At 44.2% G+C, this 26,145-nt stretch overlaps 1 protein-coding gene across 1 annotated transcript in view; it reads left to right on the top strand.

Moving 5' to 3' along the window:
* The window catches only part of IQGAP1 (IQ motif containing GTPase activating protein 1), a 178,621-nt gene that overhangs the window by 61,872 nt on the left and 90,604 nt on the right, over positions 1 to 26,145 (top strand). Inside the window, exons 3-5 of the mRNA XM_075858086.1 lie at positions 23,326 to 23,482; positions 23,640 to 23,717; positions 24,760 to 24,836. Coding sequence (XP_075714201.1) covers positions 23,326 to 23,482; positions 23,640 to 23,717; positions 24,760 to 24,836 — 312 coding nt within the window. The remainder of the gene's footprint in view (positions 1 to 23,325; positions 23,483 to 23,639; positions 23,718 to 24,759; positions 24,837 to 26,145) is intronic.

Below are 26,145 nucleotides of genomic sequence, written 5' to 3'. Positions count from 1 at the left end.
TGGAATGCTAGGTAAACAAAAAAACGCAATTCTGGCACAGCTTTTTTTGTTTTTTTTATACAGCGTTCACCATGCGTTATAAATTACATGTTAACTTTATTCTGTGGGTCAGTACGATTCCGGCGATACCTAATTTATAGCATTTTTTTATGTTTTACAACTTTTTGCACAATAAAATTACTTTTGTAAAAAGAATGTATTTTTTCTGTCGCCAAGTTGTGAGAACCATAACTTTTTAATTTTTTTGTCGACGGAGTTGTATGAGGGCTTGTTTTTTGCGGGACGAGCTATAGTTTTTATAGGTACTATTTTTGGATATGTGCGACTTTTTGATCACTTTTTATTGTAATATTTGTAGGGCAAAGTGACCAAAAAACAGAAACTCTGGTAAAGTTTTTTACAGGTTTTTTTTACGCTGTTCACCGCGTGCAATAAATAATATAATATTTTGATACCTCCGGTCGTTACGGTCGTGGCGATACCAAATACATATGGTTTATTATTATTTTTCAATAATAAAGGACTTGATAAGAGTAAAAGGGGGATTGTGTGTTATTTGATTACTTGAAACTTTTATTGTTTTCAAACTTTTATTTTTTGCACTTTTTTTTACACTTTTTTTATACTTTTTTTACACTTTTTCTCAAGTCCCACTAGGGGACTTGAAGGTCCAACGGTCAGATATTTTTTTTTCTAATACATTGCACTACTTATGTAGTGCAATGTATTAGATCTGTCAGTCATTCACTGACAGCAAGCCGTTTAGGCTTCGCCTCCCGGCGGGGCCTAAATCGGCTTCCGTAATGGCAGAGCAGGAGACCATTGTGTCTCCTGTTGCCATAACAGCAGTCGCCAGTCCCGATTGCCTGTCAGGGCTGGCGATCTGCTAGTAACCGCTACGATGCAGCAATCGCTTTCGATTGCTGCATCGAAGGGGTTAATGGCAGGGATCGGAGCTAGCTCCGGTTCCTGCCGTTACAGGTGGATGTCAGCTGTACAGTACAGCTGACCTCCACCGCTGATGACGCCGGATCAGCTCCTGACCCGGCGCCATCTTGCCGGCAGCTACGGAAGCCGATCAGGCTCCGCCGCCGGGCGGATCTTGACCGGCTTCGGTGCTAGGCAGACCGGGAGGCCAGTATTAGGCCTCCGGTTGCCATTGCAGCCACCGGAACCCCGGCAATTTCATTGCTGGGGCTCCGATGAGCTGCAAACACCTTAAGTGCAGCGATCGCGTTTGAGCGCTGCACTTAAGGGGTTAATGGCGGGGATCGAAGCTAATTTCGGTCCCCGCCGTTACAGTCGGATGTCAGCTGTAAGATACAGCTGAGATCCGACGATGATGGCACCGACTCAGCTTCTGAGCCGGTGCCAAACGTTTGACGTACATGTACGGCATTTTGCGGGAAGTCAATGTTTTCCATGACGTACATGTACGTCAAATGTCGGGAAGGGGTTAAGATGGGGGGAGTCCTACTCACATACGTATATAAACGTCTCCTCTTCTTATCTCACTCCCTCCCTTTTCCTTCTTTCCAAGCTTGGCATGAGAAACAAGGTCAAAGATAACTTAACTTAGAAACATACAAACTTGTCTTAAAGGAGCAAGACTTTCTTATTCACTACAAAAGAAACATGACGGAGACTCCAGGCAAGATGGCCGCTGCACAAAATGGATTCATTTAAACATTATTTTAATCACTTACAAAATGAACGTAAATTTACTGCACTGTTTGAATCTATTCTTAAGGAGATTTCCTTCTAATTTCTTGATTTTTATAAATCCGTTACGTGTACAGTAGATAATAATTGTAAATAGTTAATAAAAGTGGTTCAGGAACTTCCTGCATGTGAGGAAGTGGTGGTTGCTGGGTTGTTGTTATTGTTTGCTATGAGTCCTTGTTTATACGCTATTACTTTTTCACATAAAAATGCAGTGACGTTTTGTCTGGTGCAGTGCATTACTTGCAGGCCTGTCCGTTCTTGTGTGTTGGATGATAAATGACACGGCTACTTGATAATGAGTGTGGCTTACATGTGTATGGTAAAATGCCGCGAAATACGCTTTCTCTGCTTCCTATTGAAGTCAATGGGAGGTCAGAGGCAGAAACGCCCGAAGATAGGGCATGTCGCTCCTTTCTCCCGCGAGGCGGTTTTACCGCTCGCGGGAGAAAACCGCCCCCGCCTCCCATTAACATCAACGGGAGGCATTTTCGGGCCGTTTTTGACGAGTTTTTTGGCGCAGTTTCCGCGTCAATAAACTCGTCAAAAAACTACGTGTGAACTTACCCTTAATAAGGAAATTCTGCAACAAATGTACAGCAAATTCGCAGCACAAATTGGCATGCTGCGGATTTATAAGGTCTACTTAAAGTTGCTTTATTTTAGGTGCATTGAAGCAATAGAAAATTGCAAAGGGGGACGTAGTCTTTAAGCGATGTATTCATAGAATGAAGAAAGTACAATTATTAGTAAGTAAGAAGTTGCAACGGTCTCCCCGGTTTGGACAATCACTGCTTGTTAGAAGGGTCCCTTTACAGAAAACTTATTACAAAGTGACCCCCTGCTGGGACCCCAGTGATCACCTGTAATCTATGGAGAAACTTGGCAGTAAGTGTTTAATTTCCCTGCACTGCAACTACAGGGGAAAGTAAGCATTAGGCCTTATTCACACGAACGTTGATTAAGTCCGTGTGGCGGCCGTTAAAACAACGGCTGTCACATGGACCTATGTAATTCAATGGGGCCGTTGTTTCAATTGACCGTGTGAAGGATCCGTTTTAAAAATAGGATGTCTTATATTTTTGCGCATCCCTCCATAGATTCTAGTCTATGGGGGATGCGTGATAATGCATCCGCAGGGGTGCAGCACGGATGTACCTCGGACGTCCGAGGCTTCATACGCTCGTGTGAATCTAGCATTACACAGTGCCCATTCACATCAATGGGCTGTCTGTGTAATGTAGGGCAGGACAGGTCCTTCAGAGCAAGAAACAATCTTTGTAGCTGCTCTCCACTCTGGCCACGAGATGAGGACCCTGACAAGTGGGTCCACCTTTATTAACTCAGAATTTCTTAAAGGTTAACTAAACGTTTGACAAACTTCTGACATGTCATAGCAACATGTCAGAAGTTTTGATTGGTGGGTTCTCAGTGCTCGGTCCCCCACCAAACGCTAGAACGAAGCAGCTGAAGCACTCGAGTGAGCGCTCAGCCGCTTCATGTCTGTTCAGCTCTTTCCGGAAATCAATGTATCGGAGTACAGACTCAATAGAAAGTCTTAGTTTTAGCGATTGGTGGGGGTCTCAGTGCTCGGACTCCCACCAAGTCACTATGACATGTCAGAAGTTTGTCAAACGTTTAGTTACCCTTTACTAGGGTATAAAAAAAACACCACATTTTTAAACGGGACAAATCCTTTAGGGTCATAGAAGTTATAAAAAAAGAAAAAAAAAAACACCGAGGCACCATGTTCTCTAGTAAATTGTGACCTATAGACATTGTGAAATGGTATTTTATAATTCAAGTAAGTAGACATTATGTGGGAATAATGGTGCGGGAACGGGGACAGGTAAGAGAGTGGCGCTCTTTACAGGGGGTGGTGTGTGCCGCTATCTACAGTGTCACGTAGGGTTTGTGGACCCACTAGGCCGTACAGCCTTGGCGGTATGGCAGCTGGCCAACAGGCTGCAGGTAACAGTCTATAGTTCGTATAGGGTGTGTGTGGCAGCTCGGACAGTAGCAAGGCAGGCTTGGCTGGGACTAGGCAGCGGGTAGACGTCAGGCGTGGAGTAGCAGGACAGGCGTGGAAAATAGCACGGCACGACTACAGCACAGCACGGCACTTGACCAGGATAGCACAGGATACAGGAAACACTGGGAACTGGGAGACTATTTGCATAGACAAACTAGGATACGGCAAACAACGCTCAGGCTTCGAAGCATCTACTAGTCCAGGGCACTCATGGGCTGATTAAACATTAAACAGGACCCTGCCGAGGTGAGTGGAAGTGAGCGCTGGCGTCTCCTGTGGAGGAGACTGGGGCCAGCGCTCACAGACCCATGGCTGCGGCCGTCAGGGGGAGAGTGAACCTGATGGTCCGCAGCCACGGACATGACATACAGGTTGGTGTGGTGCTATCTACAGGGGGTATGTGGCAATATCTATTTGGGCACTGTGGCACTATGTGGGCACTACATACAGGGGACACATACATGGTACTACATACAGGGGACACATACATGGCACTTTGTTTGGCACTATATACATTCGTACAGTGACACTATCTGTGTGGACACTATATTCAGGGGGCACTATCTACATCGGGCTTTGTGGCAGTATATATGGGCACTGTGGCACTATGTGGGCACTGGTAATTGTGTGCACTAACCATGTGGGCACTGTGGCGCTATGTATGTGGGAACTGTGGCACAATCTACACTGGGCACTTTGGCATTATCTATGGGCACTGCATCACTATGTGGTCACTCTCTACAGTGGACACTGTGGCACTATCTACATGGGGACTGTGGCACTACCTACATGGGGACTGTGGCACTTTCTATGTGGGCATTTTCTACAGGAGCATTGTGGCTTTACCTACATGGGCACTGTGGTGTTTTAAGGGGTCGGGATAAAAAAACCATGATGAATAATATTCATTTGTTTGTTTGTTTTTAACCGCAAACAGATGACAAACGGCAGTAACAAATGCTCAAACGGCTGTGAAGTGGATGAAAGTTTAGAGACACACTCATCCAAAACGGCCGTAAAAAATCCTGACAGTTGATCCCTTTTTAAGAGACTTTTTTTCCACTATTGTGTGAATATACCCTTAATGGAATGGGACTTAGCAGGAGGGGCAGGACTTAGCAGGAGGGGCAGGACTAAGCAGGAGGGGCAGGACTTAGCAGGAGGGGCAGGACTTAGCAGGAGGGGGAGGGGTGGGGCCACTCAAAGCCTGGTGAATTATATATAACTTATTGCAGAATTTTGCGTAAATTCTAGCAGATCTCTACATCCGCTCGTAGATGCAACGAATTTATTAGGAGTCCTGCATTTCTTAATAAACTTGTTGCATCCCAACTCCAGAAGGCTTCTGTGTATGAAATGCCAGTTGGTAAATCTGGGCCAATAGATTTAGTGAGGGCCCATGGTACTTTATTCCTATTTACCTAACATTACCACCGGTGTGCTGCAGGTTCAGTGCTCATGATCTATTGAAAAATTCAGGTGAATGAACAGAAATGAGAGAAAATTGCTCCATGACCTCTCCTGACATTGAATTCAATCGACTGTGTCCATTTGACGTCATATCTTATTAGAATCCAATGACTTCTGCATGATGACCCATCTAACTTGTTGAGTAATAAAAGGACAAATTAAAACGACACATCCCTTGCACATGACAGAACAACCTTGCAGAGAGATAATAGGCCGATAAGAATGACCTCTATTTGTCCTTGTGTTACATAATCGCCTGAAATTAGTGAATGTAGTTACTCCCCACCCTGCTATGGAGTAAGCCAAAATGTTTAAAATGCATTCCCTCTGGGCGTGCCAGTTGGTTTTGTGCCAGCACCTCGTTCTTATTTATTTTCTGGCACTTTCTCTCTCCATAATGAGCAACTTCCATAATGAACAATGGAGCCAGAATTATTAGCTTGTCCTGAAATTTCTTGAAAATTTTGCGTCACTTTTTCTGTACTTTAATGGGAAGCTTTTCATACTACAAAGTTTAATGCTATTAAGTCTTAAATCCCAAGATGACTTTCGACAGTTTATTTCCTTTTCATGAGTTATGGGAGAATGTCTAGCTGAATATTAAAATGAAAAGTGCTATTTTTAATGGAGACGTTATTAAATCATGAAAGTTACGACTGTCTCCATTGCCGTTATCTGTCCATATCTCTGTATCTACTTCCTGTTGTGACCTCACGAGGATGTACATATCGTGACCCATGTTTCCTCATGGCGACCTCCCGATCTCTTTACATCTCCAACTACTTCCTGCTGTAAGAACAATCATTGTCTCGGAAATTGTTAAGGAAATAAAAGTTCAGCATCATGTGTCTGACATACAGTCATATATATTTCAGTACCATGTATGATAATGCGTTCTTCAGATCTATGACGTTATGGTATAAAGAAATAATGACTCGTTTGGTTGTTCCTGCTTTTCCCTCAAAACAGTTCAAGGTATACCAAGTTCTACCAAGGTATAATGTAAATGCTCTTCCAGATGTGCGATACTTTATACATTTTGCCCACATTTCCTAGATTTTGATGAACAAGCAAGGTATAACATAGCTATCATTGACTAACCGTAGAGGCTGCTATATAATACCTGAGCCAGTAGTCAATCCTTTTAGCCGATGTACAGAATAAACTAGCAACGTAAGAATTTTCCCCTACATCTATCCTTGCCTACTTCATATTTTCCATTGCGTTGATATGAGGAATTTTGGACCCAAAAACGAGGCTAAGAGCTTTGCACGGTCATTTAAAGGGGTTGTCCAGTTTCAGCAAATGGATGTTATTTTTATATAATTAAAAGTTTCACCGCTTTCCAATGTACTTTCTGTATTAATTCCTCATGACTTTCAAGATCTTTCCTTGTTGTTATTCATTAAGAACATTCTTTGTTTGCTTCCGGTGTATAAAAATCTGGAAATCAATGTATCGGAGTACAGACTCAATAGAAAGTCAGGTGCTGGGATCGTTCGAAAGACACAGCTCTGATACACATACTTTAACTGTAACGAGCCGTGCACCTGTGTGTCCATCACGTGACCATGCACGGAATTTTATCCACTGGAAGTAAACAATGAATGTTCCTTCTGAATAACAACAAGCAGAGATCTTGAAAACCGTAAAGAATTAATACAGAAAGTATATGTTAGGGATCTGCCAGGTACTTCATCTAGGTATACTCCTGGGATTAATCAATCCACACCTGAGGCCAGACCTGTTCGACTGACACCATCTCCCACCAACCAGGGTGGCAGGCTCAGGAGTGGGAGAGCCTATCGCGGCCTGGTCTGTCGGAGTTAGCTCCGCCTCCTGTCCTTTATTACCTGCCCTGTTCTCTCCCTCAGTGCTTGTAATTCTTTTGGATTCCTGGCCCCACTGCTGCTTGCTCCAGCCTGCTTCTGCCGTGCTTCTGCCTTGCTGCAGCTCTGCTTGACCTGCTTGCTTTGCCCCTGGCTTGCTTCTGTCTCCTTGCCCGCTTGGGTGTACTCACTTCGTCCTGGTCCTGACTGTCCGTTCGCCGCTCCGTTTCCTCGTGGCGTTCCGTGGCTACTGCCCCTTCCCTTGCATGTTCCCTGTTTGTTTTCCATGTCCCCTCGACAACGTAGGGAGTTTCGCAGAATGAATGGTCTCTGCTTCTACTGTGGGGACGACAAGCATCTACTGAACACCTGTCCCAGGCGCAAGAATAAGAAGCCGGAAAACTTCCGCGCCTAAGTGATCATCGGGGAGGTCACTTGGGCGCACAGGTATTTCCCGTTAATGTGAAACGCAATAAAATTTTGCTTCCCTTTCAGGTCTCGTTTGCTGGCCGGGCTGCCACGGGCAGTGCTTTCGTGGATTCAGGGTCATCTGCTAATATCATGTCTGCGGAATTTGCTATGTCTCTAAAGATGCCTTGTATTGATTTACCTTATCCTATCCCTGTAGTAGGAATCGACTCAACTCCCCTTGCTAATGGTTATTTTACTCAGCATACTCCTGTTTTTGAACTCCTGGTTGGCTCCATGCATTTGGAGCAGTGCTCTGTACTGGTGATGCAGGGATTATCGTCTGATCTGGTATTAGGTCTTCCCTGGTTGCAGTTGCATAATCCCACGTTTGATTGGAATACTGGGGATCTCACCAAATGGGGTAATGAATGTCTTATGTCATGTCTTTCTGTTAACTCTATTTCTCCCCGGGAGGAGGTAAACACGCTTCCTGAGTTTGTTCAGGACTTCGCCGATGTGTTTTCTAAGGAGGCCTCCGAGGTGTTGCCCCCCCATAGAGATTACGATTGCGCTATCGATTTGGTGCCTGGTGCCAAGCTTCCTAAGGGTAGGATATTTAATCTTTCATGTCCTGAACGTGAAGCCATGAGGGTGTATATCCAAGAATGCCTGGCCAAGGGTTTCATTCGCCCCTCGACTTCTCCTGTAGGTGCTGGCTTCTTCTTCGTGGGGAAGAAGGATGGTGGTCTTAGGCCGTGCATTGATTATCGTAACCTGAATAAGGTCACCGTAAGGAACCAGTACCCACTTCCTTTGATTCCGGATCTTTTTAATCAGGTTCAGGGAGCCCAATGGTTTTCTAAGTTCGATCTACGGGGGGCATATAACCTTATCCGCATCAAAGAGGGGGATGAGTGGAAAACTGCGTTCAACACACCCGAGGGTCATTTCGAATACCTGGTCATGCCCTTTGGGTTGTGTAATGCCCCTGCTGTCTTCCAGAATTTTATTAATGAAATCCTGAGAGAGTACCTGGGTAATTTTCTTGTTGTGTACCTTGATGACATACTGGTGTTTTCCAAGGACTGGTCCTCCCACGTGGAGCATGTCAGGAAGGTGCTCCAGGTCCTTCGGGAGAATAATCTGTTTGCTAAGACTGAAAAATGTGTCTTTGGGCTACAGGAGATACCCTTTTTAGGGCAAATCCTCACTCCTCATGAATTCCGCATGGACCCTGCCAAGGTTCAGGCTGTGGCGGAATGGGTCCAACCTGCCTCCCTTAAGGCGTTAGTGTTTTTTAGGGTTCGCCAACTATTACAGGAGATTTATTGCCAACTTCTCGGTCGTCGCTAAGCCTCTTACGGACCTTACCCGCAAGGGTGCTGATGTCCTCCATTGGCCCCCTGAGGCCGTCCAGGCCTTTGAGACCCTCAAGAAGTGCTTTATCTCGGCCCCCGTGCTGATTCAGCCCAACCAAGAGGAGCCATTTATTGTGGAGGTTGACGCTTCCGAGGTGGGAGTGGGGGCCGTCTTGTCCCAGGGTACCAGCTCCCTCACCCATCTCCGCCCCTGTGCTTCTCTAGGAAGTTTTCGCCCACGGAGAGTAACTATGATATTGGCAACCGCGAACTTCTAGCCATTAAATGGGCTTTTGAGGAGTGGCGGCACTTCCTGGAGGGGGCCAGACACCAGGTAACGGTCCTTACGGATCACAAGAATCTGGTTTTCCTAGAATCGGCCCGGAGGCTTAATCCTAGACAAGCTCGGTGGGCACTATTCTTTACCAGATTTAATTTCTTGGTTACCTATAGGGCTGGGTCCAAGAATATTAAGGCTGATGCTCTGTCACGTAGTTTCATGGCCAATCCTCCTTCTGAGAAGGATCCTGCTTGTATTTTACCCCCTGGTATAATCGTCTCTGCCACGGATTCTGATTTAGCTTCTGATATCGCGGCTGATCAGGGTGCAGCTCCCGGGAACGTCCCTGGGGACAAACTGTTTGTTCCCCTGCAATACCGGCTGAGGGTACTCAGGGAAAACCATGACTCCGCTCTATCTGGTCATCCTGGCATCTTGGGCACCAAACACCTCATTACCAGAAACTATTGGTGGCCTGGGTTGCCTAAAGACGTTAGGGCTTACGTCGCCGCTTGTGAGGTTTGCGCTAGGTCCAAAACCACTAGGTCCCGACCTGCGGGCCTACTACGTTCCTTGCCCATTCCCCAGAGACCTTGGACCCATATCTCCATGGATTTTATCACCGATTTGCCTCCATCTCAGGGCAAGTCGGTGGTGTGGGTGGTTGTCGACCGCTTCAGCAAGATGTGCCACTTTGTGCCCCTTAAGAAGCTACCTAACGCCAAGACGTTAGCTTCTTTGTTTGTGAAACACATCCTGCGTCTCCATGGGGCCCCAGTCAATATCGTTTCTGACAGAGGGGTACAATTTGTTTCCTTATTTTGGAGAGCTTTTTGTAAAAAGTTGGAGATTGATCTGTCCTTCTCCTCCGCCTTCCATCCCGAAACTAATGGCCAAACGGAAAGGACCAACCAATCCCTGGAACAATATTTAAGGTGTTTCATCTCTGACTGTCAATTCGATTGGGTCTCATTCCTTCCCCTTGCTGAATTTTCCTTGAATAACCGGGTCAGTAACTCGTCAGGGGTCTCCCCGTTTTTCTGTAATTTCGGGTTTAACCCAAGATTCTCCTCCGTCTCCCCTGGTTGTTCCAATAATCCTGAGGTAGAGGATGTTCATCGGGATCTGTGCACTGTCTGGGCCCAGGTTCAGAAGAACCTAGAGGCGTCCCAGAGCGCACAAAAGATTCAGGCGGATAGTAGACGTTCTGCTAACCCCCGGTTTGTCGTCGGGGATTTGGTCTGGTTGTCGTCCAGGAACTTGCGCCTTAAGGTCCCGTCCAGGAAGTTTGCTCCCCGATTTATTGGACCTTATAAGATCATTGAAGTCCTCAACCCTGTATCCTTCCGTCTGGAGCTCCCCCCATCATTTCGCATACATGACGTCTTCCATGCCTCCCTCCCTAAACGCTGCTCCCCGTCCTGGTCCCCCTCGAGGATACCTCCTGTTCCCGTTCTCACCCCTGAGGGGGTGGAATTCGAGGTGGCCAAGATTATGGACAGTAGGATGGTCCAGGGCTCCCTCCAGTACCTGGTCCATTGGAGAGGATACGGGCCGGAGGAGAGGACTTGGGTACCTGCCCGTGATGTTCACGCTGGGGTATTGATCAGGAGGTTCCACCTTCTCTTCCCCACTAAACCGGGTCCCCTTAGTAAGGGTCCGGTGGCCCCTCATAAAAGGGGGAGTACTGTTAGGGATCTGCCAGGTACTTCATCTAGGTATACTCCTGGGATTAATCAATCCACACCTGAGGCCAGACCTGTTCGACTGACACCATCTCCCACCAACCAGGGTGGCAGGCTCAGGAGTGGGAGAGCCTATCGCGGCCTGGTCTGTCGGAGTTAGCTCCGCCCCCTGTCCTTTATTACCTGCCCTGTTCTCTCCCTCAGTGCTTGTAATTCTTTTGGATTCCTGGCCCCACTGCTGCTTGCTCCAGCCTGCTTCTGCCGTGCTTCTGCCTTGCTGCAGCTCTGCTTGACCTGCTTGCTTTGCCCCTGGCTTGCTTCTGTCTCCTTGCCCGCTTGGGTGTACTCACTTCGTCCTGGTCCTGACTGTCCGTTCGCCGCTCCGTTTCCTCGTGGCGTTCCGTGGCTACTGCCCCTTCCCTTGCATGTTCCCTGTTTGTTTTCCTGTGCACTTAGACAGCGTAGGGACCGCCGCCCAGTTGTACCTCGTCGCCTAGGGCGAGTCGTTGCAAGTAGGCAGGGACAGGGCGGTGGGTAGATTAGGGCTCACTTTCCCTTCACCTCCTTCCGGCCATTACAGTATATTGGAAAATTGTATAACTTTGAATTATGTTAAAAATAACATACATTTGTCTGAAACCTGACAACTTTTTTTGTAGGGCCCATTTACATCGCGTTAAGGCACTATGTTTACCTTATAAGCTCCCGACGCACAAGATAAACGTGTCCATAGGGCTCCATTATCCCAATGGAAACTAAAAGTGCCCTTTTGGCGACCGTCGGGCTGGTACACGTTAGTATACTTTTTTACATTTTTTTTTTGAAGGCTGGAGTAGTGTAGTAGACTACGCTATTCCATCCTGTGGGATCCCGCAGAAAAAATGTATACCACACGGTATAAGTTTTTTAACACGGGAGCCTATGGGTGTATGGCATCCACCACAGGTATACGTTAAACGTATACCTCGGGGAGCTCCCGACATCACTGTCCACATGTTGACAGTGAAATCAGGAGCTTCCGCAGCGTTGGAGTGCCTGGGCAGAGCACTGGCTCTGTCCAGGGACTCCGGCCCAGGAAAACTCCTGCAGTCACTGTCCATATATGCATAGTGACTTCAGGAGCAGTGCTGAAGTCCCCGTGCAGAGCATCCGCTGATTCTCTACCTGGGGACTCCAGCACTCCTCCTGATATCACTGCCCATATATGGACAGTGAATTCAGAAATTCCCTATCGCTGAATTCCCCAAGCAGAGCATCAGCTGATGCTCTGCCTGGGGACTCCGACACTCCTCCAGATGTCACTGTCCATAAATGGACAGTGACTTCAGGAGTTTTGCCAGGGCCGGTCCCCGGGCAACGTATCCCACTGTATGCCATACAGTGGGATACGTTTTGGCCTTTTGTCTGATGTATACGTCAGGGGCCTTCCCGATGTATACCCCCTACGGAAGCCCCTGACGTAATGTGAATAGGGCCTGTTGAGACCTATCTCCACTAAATGGGAAGAAGAATTAAATGAAGAGCTGGAAGCGTGAAGCATCATTCCTGGTATGAGGCATGCTGAGTTTCAGGGTAGATAAAAGTGAGGGCAACAGAGCACCATGATCCACCAGGCAGAGGCAAGTCTGTAAGATTCGATCTTTAGCCCTAGTTGTGTTTGTGGCTCTGGCTACAGACTAGTCCAGGAATGTTGTTGCAGAAGCTTTTCTGTTGCCGGGAGCCCTTAAGAATTACTGTTGTTACTGGTTAACTTTCTGTCTCATTTAACCTTGGGTTACCAAAGAACTTGCAAAACGCGATTCTATCCTGCTATAGTATATCAGTGACAACGTACCATAAGTCTTCCTAAGTAATTGGATTTGTCCTGCCGTGTACACCAGATGTGTTCATAATACAGAATATTACAAGTCTGCTATAGTTTTATTTGTGTTTTAAGAAGGTTGTGCAACTAAAGTGCTTTGCGTAGAACAGGTCTGACCTGTTGTGCCTTCAGGTTGCATAGACTGGTCTTTCCTACCTCGTGTAAGACGGATCTATATCTACAAATGTCTTAGAGACAATATGAAGTTCAGATCATTCTGATTTCTTTGTTTTTTCCACATTTCATTCCAAACTACAACTTTCACTTTGGTCTGTGATTCCAGATCAGAGGTTTCAGAATCAGAAGTTCTCTGTAATATGAGTCTTCTCCGGCCAGCGCATTGCAAGGCTTGGCTGGATATGCGTGACCTGTAAGCCTGTGAGGTTGTATTTTTAGATTGGTTGAGCAAATATTGAAATATGAAGTAGAAAGGAAACCTTGTCTGATTTAATGCCACATCTCCATCCAGGCGAACAGAGCTATTGTTCTTTTGGCTGGTCCACCTGTTTAACCCCTAGCTGTTTAACACAGCTATTTTGGGCCTCGAGGACACAGCAATTTGTTTCGATTTCTCATCTCTGTGATCCAAGGGCCATAACTTTTTATTTTTTTCGTATGAGGGCTTGTTATTTGCAGGACACGTTATGGTATCATTGTGGAGTATATATAATATGTTAGAAAACTTTATTAGCTTTTTTTAGGGTGCTCAAAAAAGAGAACAATTCCGCCATTGTTTTTTGGGTTTTGTTTTATACTCCATTCACCCTGCTGTAAAAATAACATGTTAACTTCACAAATTTTTTGTTATGTTTTACTACTTTTGCATATTAAAAACACTTTTTAAAAAAAATAAATAAAAAGAAATTCATTTGTTTTTGTGACGCCACATTTTGAGATCCATAACATTTTTTTTCTTATCGTCAACAGAGCTGTATAAGGGCTTGTTTTTTGCAGGACGAGATGTATTTTTTTTATGCATTCATTTTGGGGTCATATAACTTATTAATTAACATTTTTAGTAAATTTTTTGAGGTGGGATTGAAAAAAAACAAAAACCCAGCAATTCCACCATATTTTTTTTTTTCATTTTAAATTTACGCCTTTTATCGTGTGGCATAAATAACAATGTGTTACCTTTTATTCTATGGGTCGTATGATTGCGGAAATGCCATATATAGATAGTTTTTTAAGTTTTTTTTAGTCTTTTACTACTTTTACAAATTAATAGCACATTTCATCTTTTTTTGTTGCCGCACTTCAAGAGCCATAAAGTTTATATTTTCCATCAATGTAGCTGTATGAGGGCTTGTTCTTTGTGGGACGAGTCATATTTTTTAATAAAACTCTTTTGGGGTACATATAATTTTTTGCTTAACCCCTTCCCGACCACCCCACGTAGATTAACGGGCTGCAGAGCTGGTCCTTGTGCCTGCAGCCCGTTAATCTACGTGTTCTCCTAACAAAGCACACAGGCACTCCCCGCAGCCCGGCATCTCCCAGTACAGGCTGCTACTAGCAGCCCTAGTACTGGGTGAAAACATCGGGTCAGATCACAGCGGTGATCCGAACCGATTAACCCCTTAAATGCGGCAGTCAATAACGACCGCCGCATTTAAGTTGTTATAGCAACATCAGCACCCCGCTACGCGATTGCGGGGGCCGATTGTTGCGGGGGTGCGATTGTTATGGCAACCGGAAGCCTAACAAAGGCATCCGGTCTGCCATCTATGGAAGGTGATTAGGTCCTGACAGGTATAATACTCTGTAATACATAAGTATTGCAGGGTATTCTAACAATGATCCAACAATTGGATCTTCAAGTCCCTAGTGGGACTAAAAAAACAACAAAAGTTAAAAAAAGTTACAGAAAAATGTACAAAAGTAAAATGTCAAAATAATAACATTTAAAAAAATCGCCCTTTTTCCCTTATAAAGTCCTTTTATTATTAGAAAAAAAATATATAAACTATGCATAATTGGTATCGCCGCGTCCGTAACGACCTGAGCTATAAAATATAATGTAATTTATCCCGCACGGTGACCACCATAAAAAAAAAACAATACCGGAATCGCTATTTTTAGTCACTTCATCTCCCAAAAATTGCATAAATAGGGATCAAGAAGACGCATGTACCCAAAAATAGTACCAATAAAAACTACAGTTCTGCAAAAAACAAGCTCTCACACACCTCTCCTGATAGAAAAAGAAAAAAGTTGTGGCTCTTAGAATATGGTGACACAAAAACGAAATAGTTTTTTTAAAACTGATTTTATCGTGCAAACGCCGTAAAACATAAGAAACCTATATACAAATGGTATCGCCGTAATCGCATCGACCCACATAACAAATTAGATACGTCATTTATAGCGCACGGTGAACGCTATAAAAAAAAGAATAAAAAACAATTTGACGGCCTAATTACACTAAATTCAGCAAATGGGGTCACTTCTGGGGGGTGTCGACTGTTTTGGTCCCTCAGGGGCTTTGCAAATGCGACATAACACCCGAAAACCAATCAAGTAAGTTTGAGCTCCAAAAGCCAAATAGTGCTCCTTCCCTTCTGACCCCCGCCGTGTGTCCAAACAGCTGTTTATGACCACATGTGGGGTATTGCCGCAATCAGGAGATATTGCTTTACAAATCTAGGGACGCTTTTGCTTCCGGCAAAACGACTGATCCGGTGCACAAAAGAGACAAACAGAAACCAGGGGCACTGGCTCCGTCACCATTGAAATCAAAGGTGATGGAGACAAAAAACTTCTGCTTTCTGTCGGTGTCAGTTTGTGTCTGCTCAGGGTCCCGTTCTGACGGAAGCCTCCAACGGAACGTCAGAACGGGACCCCAACACAGATGTGAACAGAGCCTAAGGCTGTTTTTACTACAAAGTCCTCCAAAGGGCAGCTTAGGGCTTAGTCAATTTAGTGGCACAAAGTGAGTGAATCCCTGCTTCTTTCCAGGCTCTCATCCAATCAGAATTGTAGTGAGCTCTTTCAGCCTTTGTTATTGGCGAAGGGCAATGTTGACCATTCAGTGAGTAAATGGAAACTATCCGTATTATCTTGGCGAGTACACTTAGGGTATGTTCACACGGCTTATTTTCAGCCGTCTTTCGGGCCGTAAAAGCCTTGAAAAATGGCTTGAAATACGGGGGCTGAACGCCTCCAAACATCTGCCCATTGATTTCAATGGGAAAAACTGCGTTACGCTCCGTGAGAAAGAAGTGCATGTCTCTTCTTGAGCCGTTTTTGGAGCCATTTTTCATTGTCTCAATAGAAAAACAGCTCCAAAAACACTTGATCCTTTAAAAACGGCTGAAAATCAGAGGCTATTTTCCCTTGAAAACAGCTCAATATTTTACAGCCGTTTTTAGTCTAGCGTGTGAACATAACCTTACTGCTCAACATTACGTTTCATGGATGCCTTACAGATGCCCGTATTTAAGGTGCCCCTGCTGATGACGCAATCATTTTGATATTTTCCAGTTCAGTGTGTATGGAATATTCACATTCTGTATTTGTACACAACAAAGCATCATCTATACTTGCAGTATATTTTGCAGTGACATCACCCATACTCACTGCCAATGTAGTTGCTATGCTAAAAACAGTTACGGTAAGTATTTTCTTCATTCCACGATGTGGGACAATGGGTATTCTCATTGTACTTCTTCAACTCGCATTGTTTTAGCAAATTAGAATTGAAAAATGATTGCAGAAAAAACTAGTACTAGCAGGCACATTATCACTAAAGGCATTTTATTAGGGATCTGCATAAATAGCAATTCCCTATTATCTAGCGACGATCACGTGAGACAACCCCTTTTATTTCTAGTCCGTTTCATGTAGTCAGAATATGTATTCTCCATTTATTCAGTAGGATCAGACCTCATGTTTTAGCCCTATGGACAAATATACCATGCCCGAAAATACAGGGAGAGTAAGGTGACACCTAAATATGTGTTCCTTTTCTGCCCATGTCTTTATAGCTGTATATAGGGAACAATACCAGCCTTGTTGTAGATACTAAGACGTGTGTATGATTCAGTATCTCCGCTAATGCTCATTTCCAGCAGAATAATAGGCTGTGTGGTATTTTGACAATCCATTCCTGTGAGAAACGCTCCAATATTAGATAGCTTTTCCATTTCAGTGATTTGGCGGCCCACCATTCCTGAGATGGCAGGCAGCTCTGTGCTCTCAACCCCCTTCAGACCAAGAATCTGCTCTTGGCAGAGGCCCAGTCTACACAACTGGCCGCGTTTCCACAGCAACATCTGCTGAAAATGTGTGCTTTTCAGAAGTGCTCAGCAGGAAAACACCCTTGGGTGAATTGTCTCTCAATAATAAAAAAGAATAAAATAAGTCATCAAGTATGACCAGCTAAATATGTTACTTTATTATTCACATATATTATGCTTGTCTCTCTCTCTATATTTTTCTGAAAATGTGACGGAAACTTCCACACAGTATACAGATTTTTACAATTATTTTAAATGAAGCTTAAAGGCAAAGACATTTATGCCATACTAATTTGCTAGGCCACAAATATCTGATCTGTGGGGCCCAACCACCCTGAACCCACCAGGTTTGATATGCCATAGATATCTGATGTTTGGGGGGCCCACCACCCTGAACCCACCAGTTTTAATATGCCATAGATATATGATCTGGGGGGACCCACCACCCTGAATCCACCATGTTTAATATGCCATAGATATCTGGAGGGACCCACCACCCTGACCCCACCATGCCATAGATATCTGGAGGGACCCACCACCCTGACCTCACCATGCCATAGATATCTGGAGGGACCCACCACCCTGACCTCACCATGCCATAGATATCTGGAGGGACCCACCACCCTGACCCCACCATGCCATAGATATCTGTTGGTATAGCACGCCATCACTGCCAGACTTAAACAGAGACCAGTCAGAAACATCAGCCCTAGAGGGGGGAGGGGGGAGGGGGTTAAAAGCTGGATAACCCCTAAAACAAAATGCTTTAAATCTTTCATTTGTTATAGAGAAACATACTTTATGTTTTTACTATTTGTGACCAGCTAATTCATGAGTAGTGAGAAACTTGTCAGATATTGTGAACATTACATTTTGCAAAAGCCAAGTGGCAGGAAATACTATAAGAAAACTGAAACATGATTAATCTATTACAGAAACATGCGGCTTATTTCTCCTGCTTTATCTGCCGCCGACTCATTTGTGGATTTTCAGAATCTTGCCAATGCCTGTATAGAAGCAGATACATCGTACTGTATCATATTTGTTACTTTTGATGTTGTAACTAGTGAAGTTCTAGAAAGAGATTAGTCATCTGCCTGGCATTGCCCTGAGGTGTTTACTTACTGGCACGTGGCTGATCATTCATTGTAACAAATTGTATCAGAATGTGAACACACACACATATGTATGTGTGTATATAGTATGTATGTATGTATGTATGTATGTATGTGTGTGTGTGTGTATATATATATATATATATATATATATATCTTCTGCATTGTGTCTCATGTGCTGCCCTCTATGGACCAGTTAGTCTGTAGATTAATCCAAATGTACGCCATACATGTGGAACCATATAAAAGCAAAAAAAAAAAAAAAAACGTTTCCTGTTAAACATATTTAAATTTAAAAAAAAAAATTATTATTTTTTTAAATGTACACCTGCCGTAAAGATACATGAGAAATTGCTTAATACACCTATAGTGGGTTTTGTCAAATATATTCTAGCATGAGTGACAATTTGATACATTTGGCTGCATTTGTACTATTTCCAACTTGTGAAGTCATATCTTTCGGCACTATAAATAAATGTCCCCTATAGTGTTGTCTATAACAGACATATACAAGCTGATGTTTAGGCTTCAGTTAGATGCTCAGTATCTGTTCTATCATCTAAGATTCTATTGGATGGAGTGTATCACTTGGGTTGCAATAGTACCCTGACCTTAAAGGCACATTCACACCATAAATCAGCAACAAAGTACAGTACAAGTGCATGTGAGTATAGTGTAGAAAACGCCTTCACATACAGTGGAAAAATTATATACGCAGAGTAGAAGGGGGTGCTTTGGCTTTTAAAATATGGAGCATGCTCTTTTCTGCCGCACATTCTTCCCGCAGATTTCGCTCATTGCTATGCAATATATAGTATATAAATGAGAATAAAACACGTTATTCAACACAATGTGGGACAGATTTTCTAATACGGTCTTACATTTACACAGCTTAGAATTAGATTAAATTTGTCTAAAATGATCTGCGCCAAAAAGAAGGTGCAACTTAGGCCAGAATTCTGGCGCAACACTTAAAGTATGTTCACACGCAGTGACCAGAAACGTCTGAAAATACGGAGCTGTTTTCAGGCGAAAACTGCTCCTGATTTTCAGATGTTTTTTTAACCACTCGCGTTTTTCGCTGCGTTTTTTTACGGCCGTTTTTAGAGCTGTTTTTCAATGGAGTCAATGAAAAACTCCTCCAAAAACGTCCCTAGAAGTGTCCTGCACTTCTTTTGACGAGCCGTCATTTTACGCACCGTATTTTCACAGCGACGCGTAAAATAAAGGCTCGTGGGAACAGAATATCGTAATTCCCATTGAAAGCAATGGGCAGATGTTTGTAGGCGTATTAGGGGCGTTTTTTCAGGCGTAAAACGCCCGAATGACGTCTGAAAACAATGCGTGTGAACATACCCTAATAGTAAGTTTGCCCGTATATGCCCTGATTTACTAATACTCTGAGCCATGTTAACATTCAGATGTCCAGAATCACTGCTGCAGAGGAGGCCTTGTTTACATGCAAACCCTTCTCTGTCTCGAGGAGATACCTACAACTGGCCTTCTATGCACATATTCCATCCATACAGAGCAGTCATCCTGCAGAGCGCATGTAAACAGCTGCCCTGCCCAGCAAGGTTTTGCACGTAACTGTAGTTTTCATTCGTAATTACGGATGAAATTGCGGTCCCATTCACTTCTATGGGGCACGGACACCTTTCCGTATATTTACGGATGTATGTCCGGGCCGTAGAAATGATCCGCAAAATATTGAACATGTCCTGTTCCTGTCTGCAGTTGCGGATGGCTACGGTTGTGCATCCATATATACGATTCCATATTTTCAGACAGTAAAAACCCTTACGGTCGTGTGCATGAGGCCTAACATAAGTTCGTAAAAAGCGTAATGCACACAACCGTGGTTTTATGTCCGTGTGCTATGCACAATTCATTCATATGAGCCCATGCACACGACCGTGATGTTCACGGAACCACGTGGGGGCCGCAAGACCAGGTCGCAAAAACTCAGGACATGTCATTTAACGGTCTGTATTTGCATGTGACCTACTCAAGGGGTTTCAGCCTTCCATTTTTTTGGTGGATCCATGAATACTGATGACACACTACGGAAGTTTTTTGTGGACAAATTGACCGCAAATACAAACAACGTATGCGTGGTTTTGTCAACCACAAAATCAGCACAGTCGTGTGCATTAGGCCAAACTGTTTGTTACACAAAGTCCAATCTTATGTAATAGTTTCGCAATATAAAACACTTTTGACAAAGGCAGCAGACACATTTTTTTTTTAAGAAAGGCTCCAGTTTTGTGTGTGATTTGAGTCCTAAAGTACATAAACCGCAGTTTGGTTATAACCTGCATAATCCGTAGACACAGGATCATTTACAGTAGCTTGTAGTCTGGGGTCCATTACCAGACTTATAGCAACCTGTAGTCCGCTGAGCATTCTTCCTTACAGTCACAGGATATTTGCCATCCCCTGCAGCTTATTATCAGGATACTCCCACTTGTAAAGAGAGCAATTCTGAGTGATTGCCATTTACGCAATTCCCTATTTGTCCCTAAGTTTCTCTTTGAGAACGTCCGAAGCTAGCATTGTACTGAAGGGGCAGCACCTTTCCGTCACATTAGATAAAGGCTATAAAAAGCCTTGCAAGTTAAAGATAGATCCCTAAAAATACAGGTCAGGAATGCTGAAATACACTCCAAAAATAATCTTCAACCGCATGCAGCAACTTTACCGGCCTGGTTTTCTGCTATAAGCACTTTACTTCTCAAAGAAGCCTGAATGCTCAGGAAAAACACCAAGACAGACTTGTGGTCGTGGGAAAAACTCTTTGAGGAAAATAAACTAGCATGCCAGCAATATAGGGAATCTAAATCTATTTGTTACTTAAAGAGGCTCTGTCACCAGATTTTGCAACCCCTATCTGCTATTGCAGCAGATCGGCGCTGCAATGTAGATTACAGTAACGTTTTTATTTTTAAAAAACGAGCATTTTTGGCCAAGTTATGACCATTTTTGTATTTATGCAAATGAGGCTTGCTAAAGTCCAAGTGGGCGTGTTTAAAGTAAAAGTCCAACTGGGCGTGTATTAGGTGCGTACATTGGGGCGTTTTTACTTCTTTTACTAGCTGGGCGTTCTGACGAGAAGTATCATCCACTTCTCTTCAGAACGCCCAGCTTCTGGCAGTGCAGACACAGCCGTGTTCTCGAGAGATCACGCTGTATCGTCACTCACAGGTCCTGCATCGTGTCGGACGAGCGAGGACACATCGGCACCAGAGGCTACAGTTGATTCTGCAGCAGCATCGGCGTTTGCAGGTAAGTCGATGTAGCTACTTACCTGCAAACGCTGATGCTGCTGCAGAATCAACTGTAGCCTCTGGTGCCGATGTGGCCGACACGATGCAGGACCTGGGGCAGGAAGTGAGTGACGTCACAGCGTGATCTCTCGAGAGCACGCTGTGTGTCTGCACTGCCAGAAGCTGGGTGTTAACGAACAGAAGTGGATGATGCTGATTCGTCAGCATCATACACTCCCATTCCTAACGCCCAGCTAGTAAAAGTAGTAAAAACGCCCCGATGTACGCACATAATACACGCCCAGTTGTGCTTTTACTGTAAACACGCCCAGTTGTACTTTTGCAAGCCTCATTTGCATAAATACAAAAATGGTCATAACTTGGCCAAAAATGCTCGTTTTTTAAAAAATAAAAACGTTACTGTAATCTACATTGCAGCGCCGATCTGCTGCAATAGCAGATAGGGGTTGCAAAATCTGGTGACAGAGCCTCTTTAAGACAAAGAATCAGCCTACAATTAATAGCATGCAGGCGCCATATAGAGTGGACTGATTCTGTTAAATACGCACTCCCACAACATTTTTTATTCTTTGCCCCGTTGGAAAGGCACATTATATAAATTTTGGTGAAGGTAATCTTCTTACCGGTGGCTGTATTTGTGTGTTATCCACTCTCTTCTGGCCCTCAGCTGTGTCATGTGACCAGCAATAGGACTCTCTAGCTGCCACAGCGTCATGTGACCAGCAATAGGACTCTCCAGCTGCGACAGTGTCATGTGACCAGCAATAGGACTCTCCAGCTGCCACAGCATCATGTGACCAGCAATAGGACTCTCCAGCTGCCACAGCGTCATGTGACCAGCAATAGGACTCTCCAGCTGCCACAGTGTCATGTGACCAGCAATAGGACTCTCCAGCTGCCACAGTGTCATGTGACCAGCAATAGGACTCTCCAGCTGCCACAGTGTCATGTGACCAGCAATAGGACTCTCCAGCTGCCACAGTGTCATGTGACCAGCAATAGGACTCTCCAGCTGCCACAGTGTCATGTGACCAGCAATAGGACTCTCCAGCTGCCACAGCGTCTCATGTGTGGACAGGAAGTCAGGCTCTCAATTCTGATGTCATATGAAAGAAGAGATTCTAATCTTTCATATGACACCAGGATCGCAGTTCTCGCTGTGGCACAACCGTAGATATCGCCAGTTGAATACACAGTCGGGAATGGAAGCCGTGTACTATATGATCACACTGTGTTGCTAGGCAGGGAAGGGGGAGAAGCTGTATGCTGATTGGACAGCGTCATACAGAAAACATTACACCGCCCACAGTGAAAAGAAAGAGTCCCCTCCTATTTGTCTATTAGAGCCACATTACCATATTTAGAAAAATGCTCATAACTTTGCAAATAATAAACGTTTTTGGAAAAAAAAATCCCACTGTAGTTATCAGCAAAATAGCGCCTATTAAATTAGTTATGAGAGAGGGAATTGATAAACTGGTGACAGAGCCTCTTTAAAGCGACCCTCCTGATCACGGTAAAGATGTCACTATACATGCAGAATTTATAGTTCACATACCCAGTGCACTCTATTATTGTTGCTACTGCGGTCTGTCTCATTCCCTGTCTCCTTTTGTATGTAAAATGGCAGTCAACTTCTCCGATTACCTTATGCACAGCGTGCTTCGGTAGTCTGTGATACACTCCCTGCTTACCGATGGACCAGCTCTGAAGGCTGGGGTGTGGGTCTCAGACTACCTAAAGCACACTGGGCATAGGGTAGTCTAAGAAGCTGATGGCCATTTTACTTACAAGAAGAGGGGACTGGGAATAGGCAGTAACATTGAAAAGGGAGGAAACCAGGCATGTTACCTAAACATTCTGCAGGTATAGTGAAATTCTTACTGTGAGTCGCTTTAAGTATTCTTTGAATTCATATGATATACTCTGTGTAGATCCTAGAGAATACCCTGTGCATTTACTTATTAAAATATTCTTCTAAGTGATGCTTTTTCTCATGAATTGTGGAGTCTCATCAGTTGTGGACATTTATTACAGATGGATGGAGGCCTGCTTAATGGAAGAACTGCCCCCTACTACAGAACTTGAGGAAGGACTCAGAAATGGAGTTTATCTGGCGAAACTTGGAAACTTTTTCAGTCCAAAAGTTGTATCTCTGAAGAAAATCTATGATCGGGAGCAGACCAGATACCATGTAAGCAGTTATTGATATAATATTACAAAACAATATTGCCACAATAGATGCCCCTTTTAACTATCTTGCTAGTTATTGTTTAATATGACACACTATGCAGACACATGCAACAGATCACATTATAGCAAAGTCCTTTATTTGTTTTCTTCTCTTTTAGGCCACCGGTCTTCACTTCAGACACACGGACAATGTGATTCAGTGGCTAAATGCAATGACCGAGATTGGCCTCCCAAAGGTAGGTTTATCCAATATCCAATATGCTTTATACAGATGCCTTAGGGCATGCCCAGACGTGGCCCAGAGTTCTTCCACCACTGTCCGCATCTGCGGCTTTGCCTAAAATGGGCATTAAATTGATGCGGACTAGCCGTTGCGTATTAAGGGGAAGAGGGCTTCCCTTATCTCTATCAGTGCAGGATAGAGAGAAGGGACAGCCCTTTCCCTAGTAAAAGTAAAAGAATTTCATACTTACCGGGCGTTGTCTTGGTGACGCGTCCCTCTTTCGCCATCCAGCCCGACCTCCCTGGATGACGCGGCAGTCCATGTGACCGCTGCAGCCTGTGATTGGCTGCAGCCGTCACTTAGACTGAAACGTCATCCCGGGAGGCCGGACTGGAGGAAGAAGCAGGGAGTTCTCAGTAAGTATGAACTTCTATTTTTTTTTTTACAGGTTGATGTATATTGTGATTGGAAGTCACTGTCCAGGGTGCTGAAACAGTTACTGCCGATCGCTTAACTCTTTCAGCACCCTGGACAGTGACCATTTACTGACGTCGCCTAGCAACGCTCCCGTAATTACGGGTGCACACATGTAGTCACCCGTAATTACAGGAGCCCCATTGACTTCCTCAGTCTGGCTGTAGACCTAGAAATACATAGGTCCAGCCAGAATTAAGAAATGTCATGGTAGTAAAACCAATACGCTCCGCAGCACACATAACATCTGCGGACTTCATTGCGTAATTTTGACTCTCCATTGAAGTCAATGGAGAAATTCCGCAATGAGTCCGCAACAAGTCCGCTACACGTCCGCAACAACCAGTGTATGCTGCGGACACCAAATTCTGCACCGCAGCCTATGCTCCGCAGCGGAATTGTCCGCAACGTGTAAACGAACCCTACTAAAAAGCTGTGGAAGTCAATGGAGAAACGTGTACGCTGCGGACTGTCCGCAGCGGAATTCCAGAGCAATTCCGCCACGTCTGGTCATGCCCTTAAAAGTGTCTCTTGCATGTGTTTCTTTTTTTTAAATTATTCTCTCCACAACATTATTGCAGATCTTTTACCCTGAGACCACAGACATCTATGATAGGAAGAATATGCCTCGTTGTATATATTGTATCCATGCTTTAAGGTAAAGTATTTTTTTACAGTGTGTTTTTTAGATTTACTTATATATTCATGTTCTACTATTTCTATGAATATGAGATGAAAATGTTAGGCTCTGTTCAGATTAGTATTAATGAGGTCCGTCTGAGTTTTTGTCAGTCTTATTGGTATTTTTGAAGGCAGCAGTAACATATTCTTTATCACTATTCTTACTGTTCAAAATTCTGGAACCCTGACTGTAACCTATACCTAATATCTGTTTGAAAACAGACTACATAACCATGACATAAACGGAAGCCATGACACGAGTATGAACAGAGCTTTAGATACCAATATATAATAAGTTATCTGCACCTATTGTAGTAATAAAGCTTGGTATGCAATGGACTAGTTTTATATACATCTACAGTCCCAAATGTCTGGACAGTAACGTAGGCTCAGGCTGAAGGGGATTTAACCCCTTAGTGACCACCAATACGTCTTTTCATGGCGGTCACTAAGGGGCCTTAGGCAAGGCTGTCGCCTTTTTACGGCGGCCCAGTCTAAGTCCCGTACGGGTGTCCCATGCAGGCTCGAGCCGGAGCTCGGCTGTCTGATGACAGCCTGGCTCCTGCTCCAACGGGCGTGATCGATGTTTACTGCGATAGCGGCTGTTAAATGCTGCGGTCAATAGCGACTGCGGCATTTAACTTGTTTAGGGAGGGAGGGAGCTCTCTCACCCATCGGCGGCCCGCAAATGTAATCGCGGGCCTCCGATGGGGTGCCATGGCAGCCGTGACCCTGATAAAAGCCCCCAGGTCTGCCCCGGGCATAGCCTATTAGGACATGCCAGATACACATCCTAATAGATTGCCTGTCCGATTTACACTGACAGGCAATAATGCTTTGGTATACTAAGTATACCAAAGAAATATAGCAGCGATCTAAAGATCGCATAGTAAAGTCCCCTAGTGGGACTAAAAAAATAAGTAAGTAATGGGAAATAAAAATGACAGTAAAAAAATAAATTTTTTCCCCATAAAAGTGTGAAAAATAAATAAAAGTACACATATATGGTATCACTGCGACCGTAATGACCCAAACAATAAAGATAATATGTAATTTAAACCGCAAGATGAACACCGTAAAAAAAATAATGGTGAAATTGCTATTTTTTTCCATTGCCCTCCAAAAAGTTAATCAATAAGTCCCATGTACCCCAAAACCATATCAATCAAAGCAACGTCTTGTCCCGCAAAAAACAAGCCATCATATCACTACATTGATGGGAAAATAAAAAAATTGCGGCTTTTGGAAAGCAACTATGCAAAAACAAACCGTTTTAGTTCAGAAGT

The sequence above is a fragment of the Rhinoderma darwinii genome, chromosome 3, assembly GCF_050947455.1.
Source record: "Rhinoderma darwinii isolate aRhiDar2 chromosome 3, aRhiDar2.hap1, whole genome shotgun sequence".
NCBI classification, from domain to species: Eukaryota; Metazoa; Chordata; class Amphibia; order Anura; family Rhinodermatidae; genus Rhinoderma; species Rhinoderma darwinii.
The sequence above is the reverse complement of the archived record's forward strand: the minus strand, read 5'-3'. Positions and strand labels throughout refer to the sequence as shown.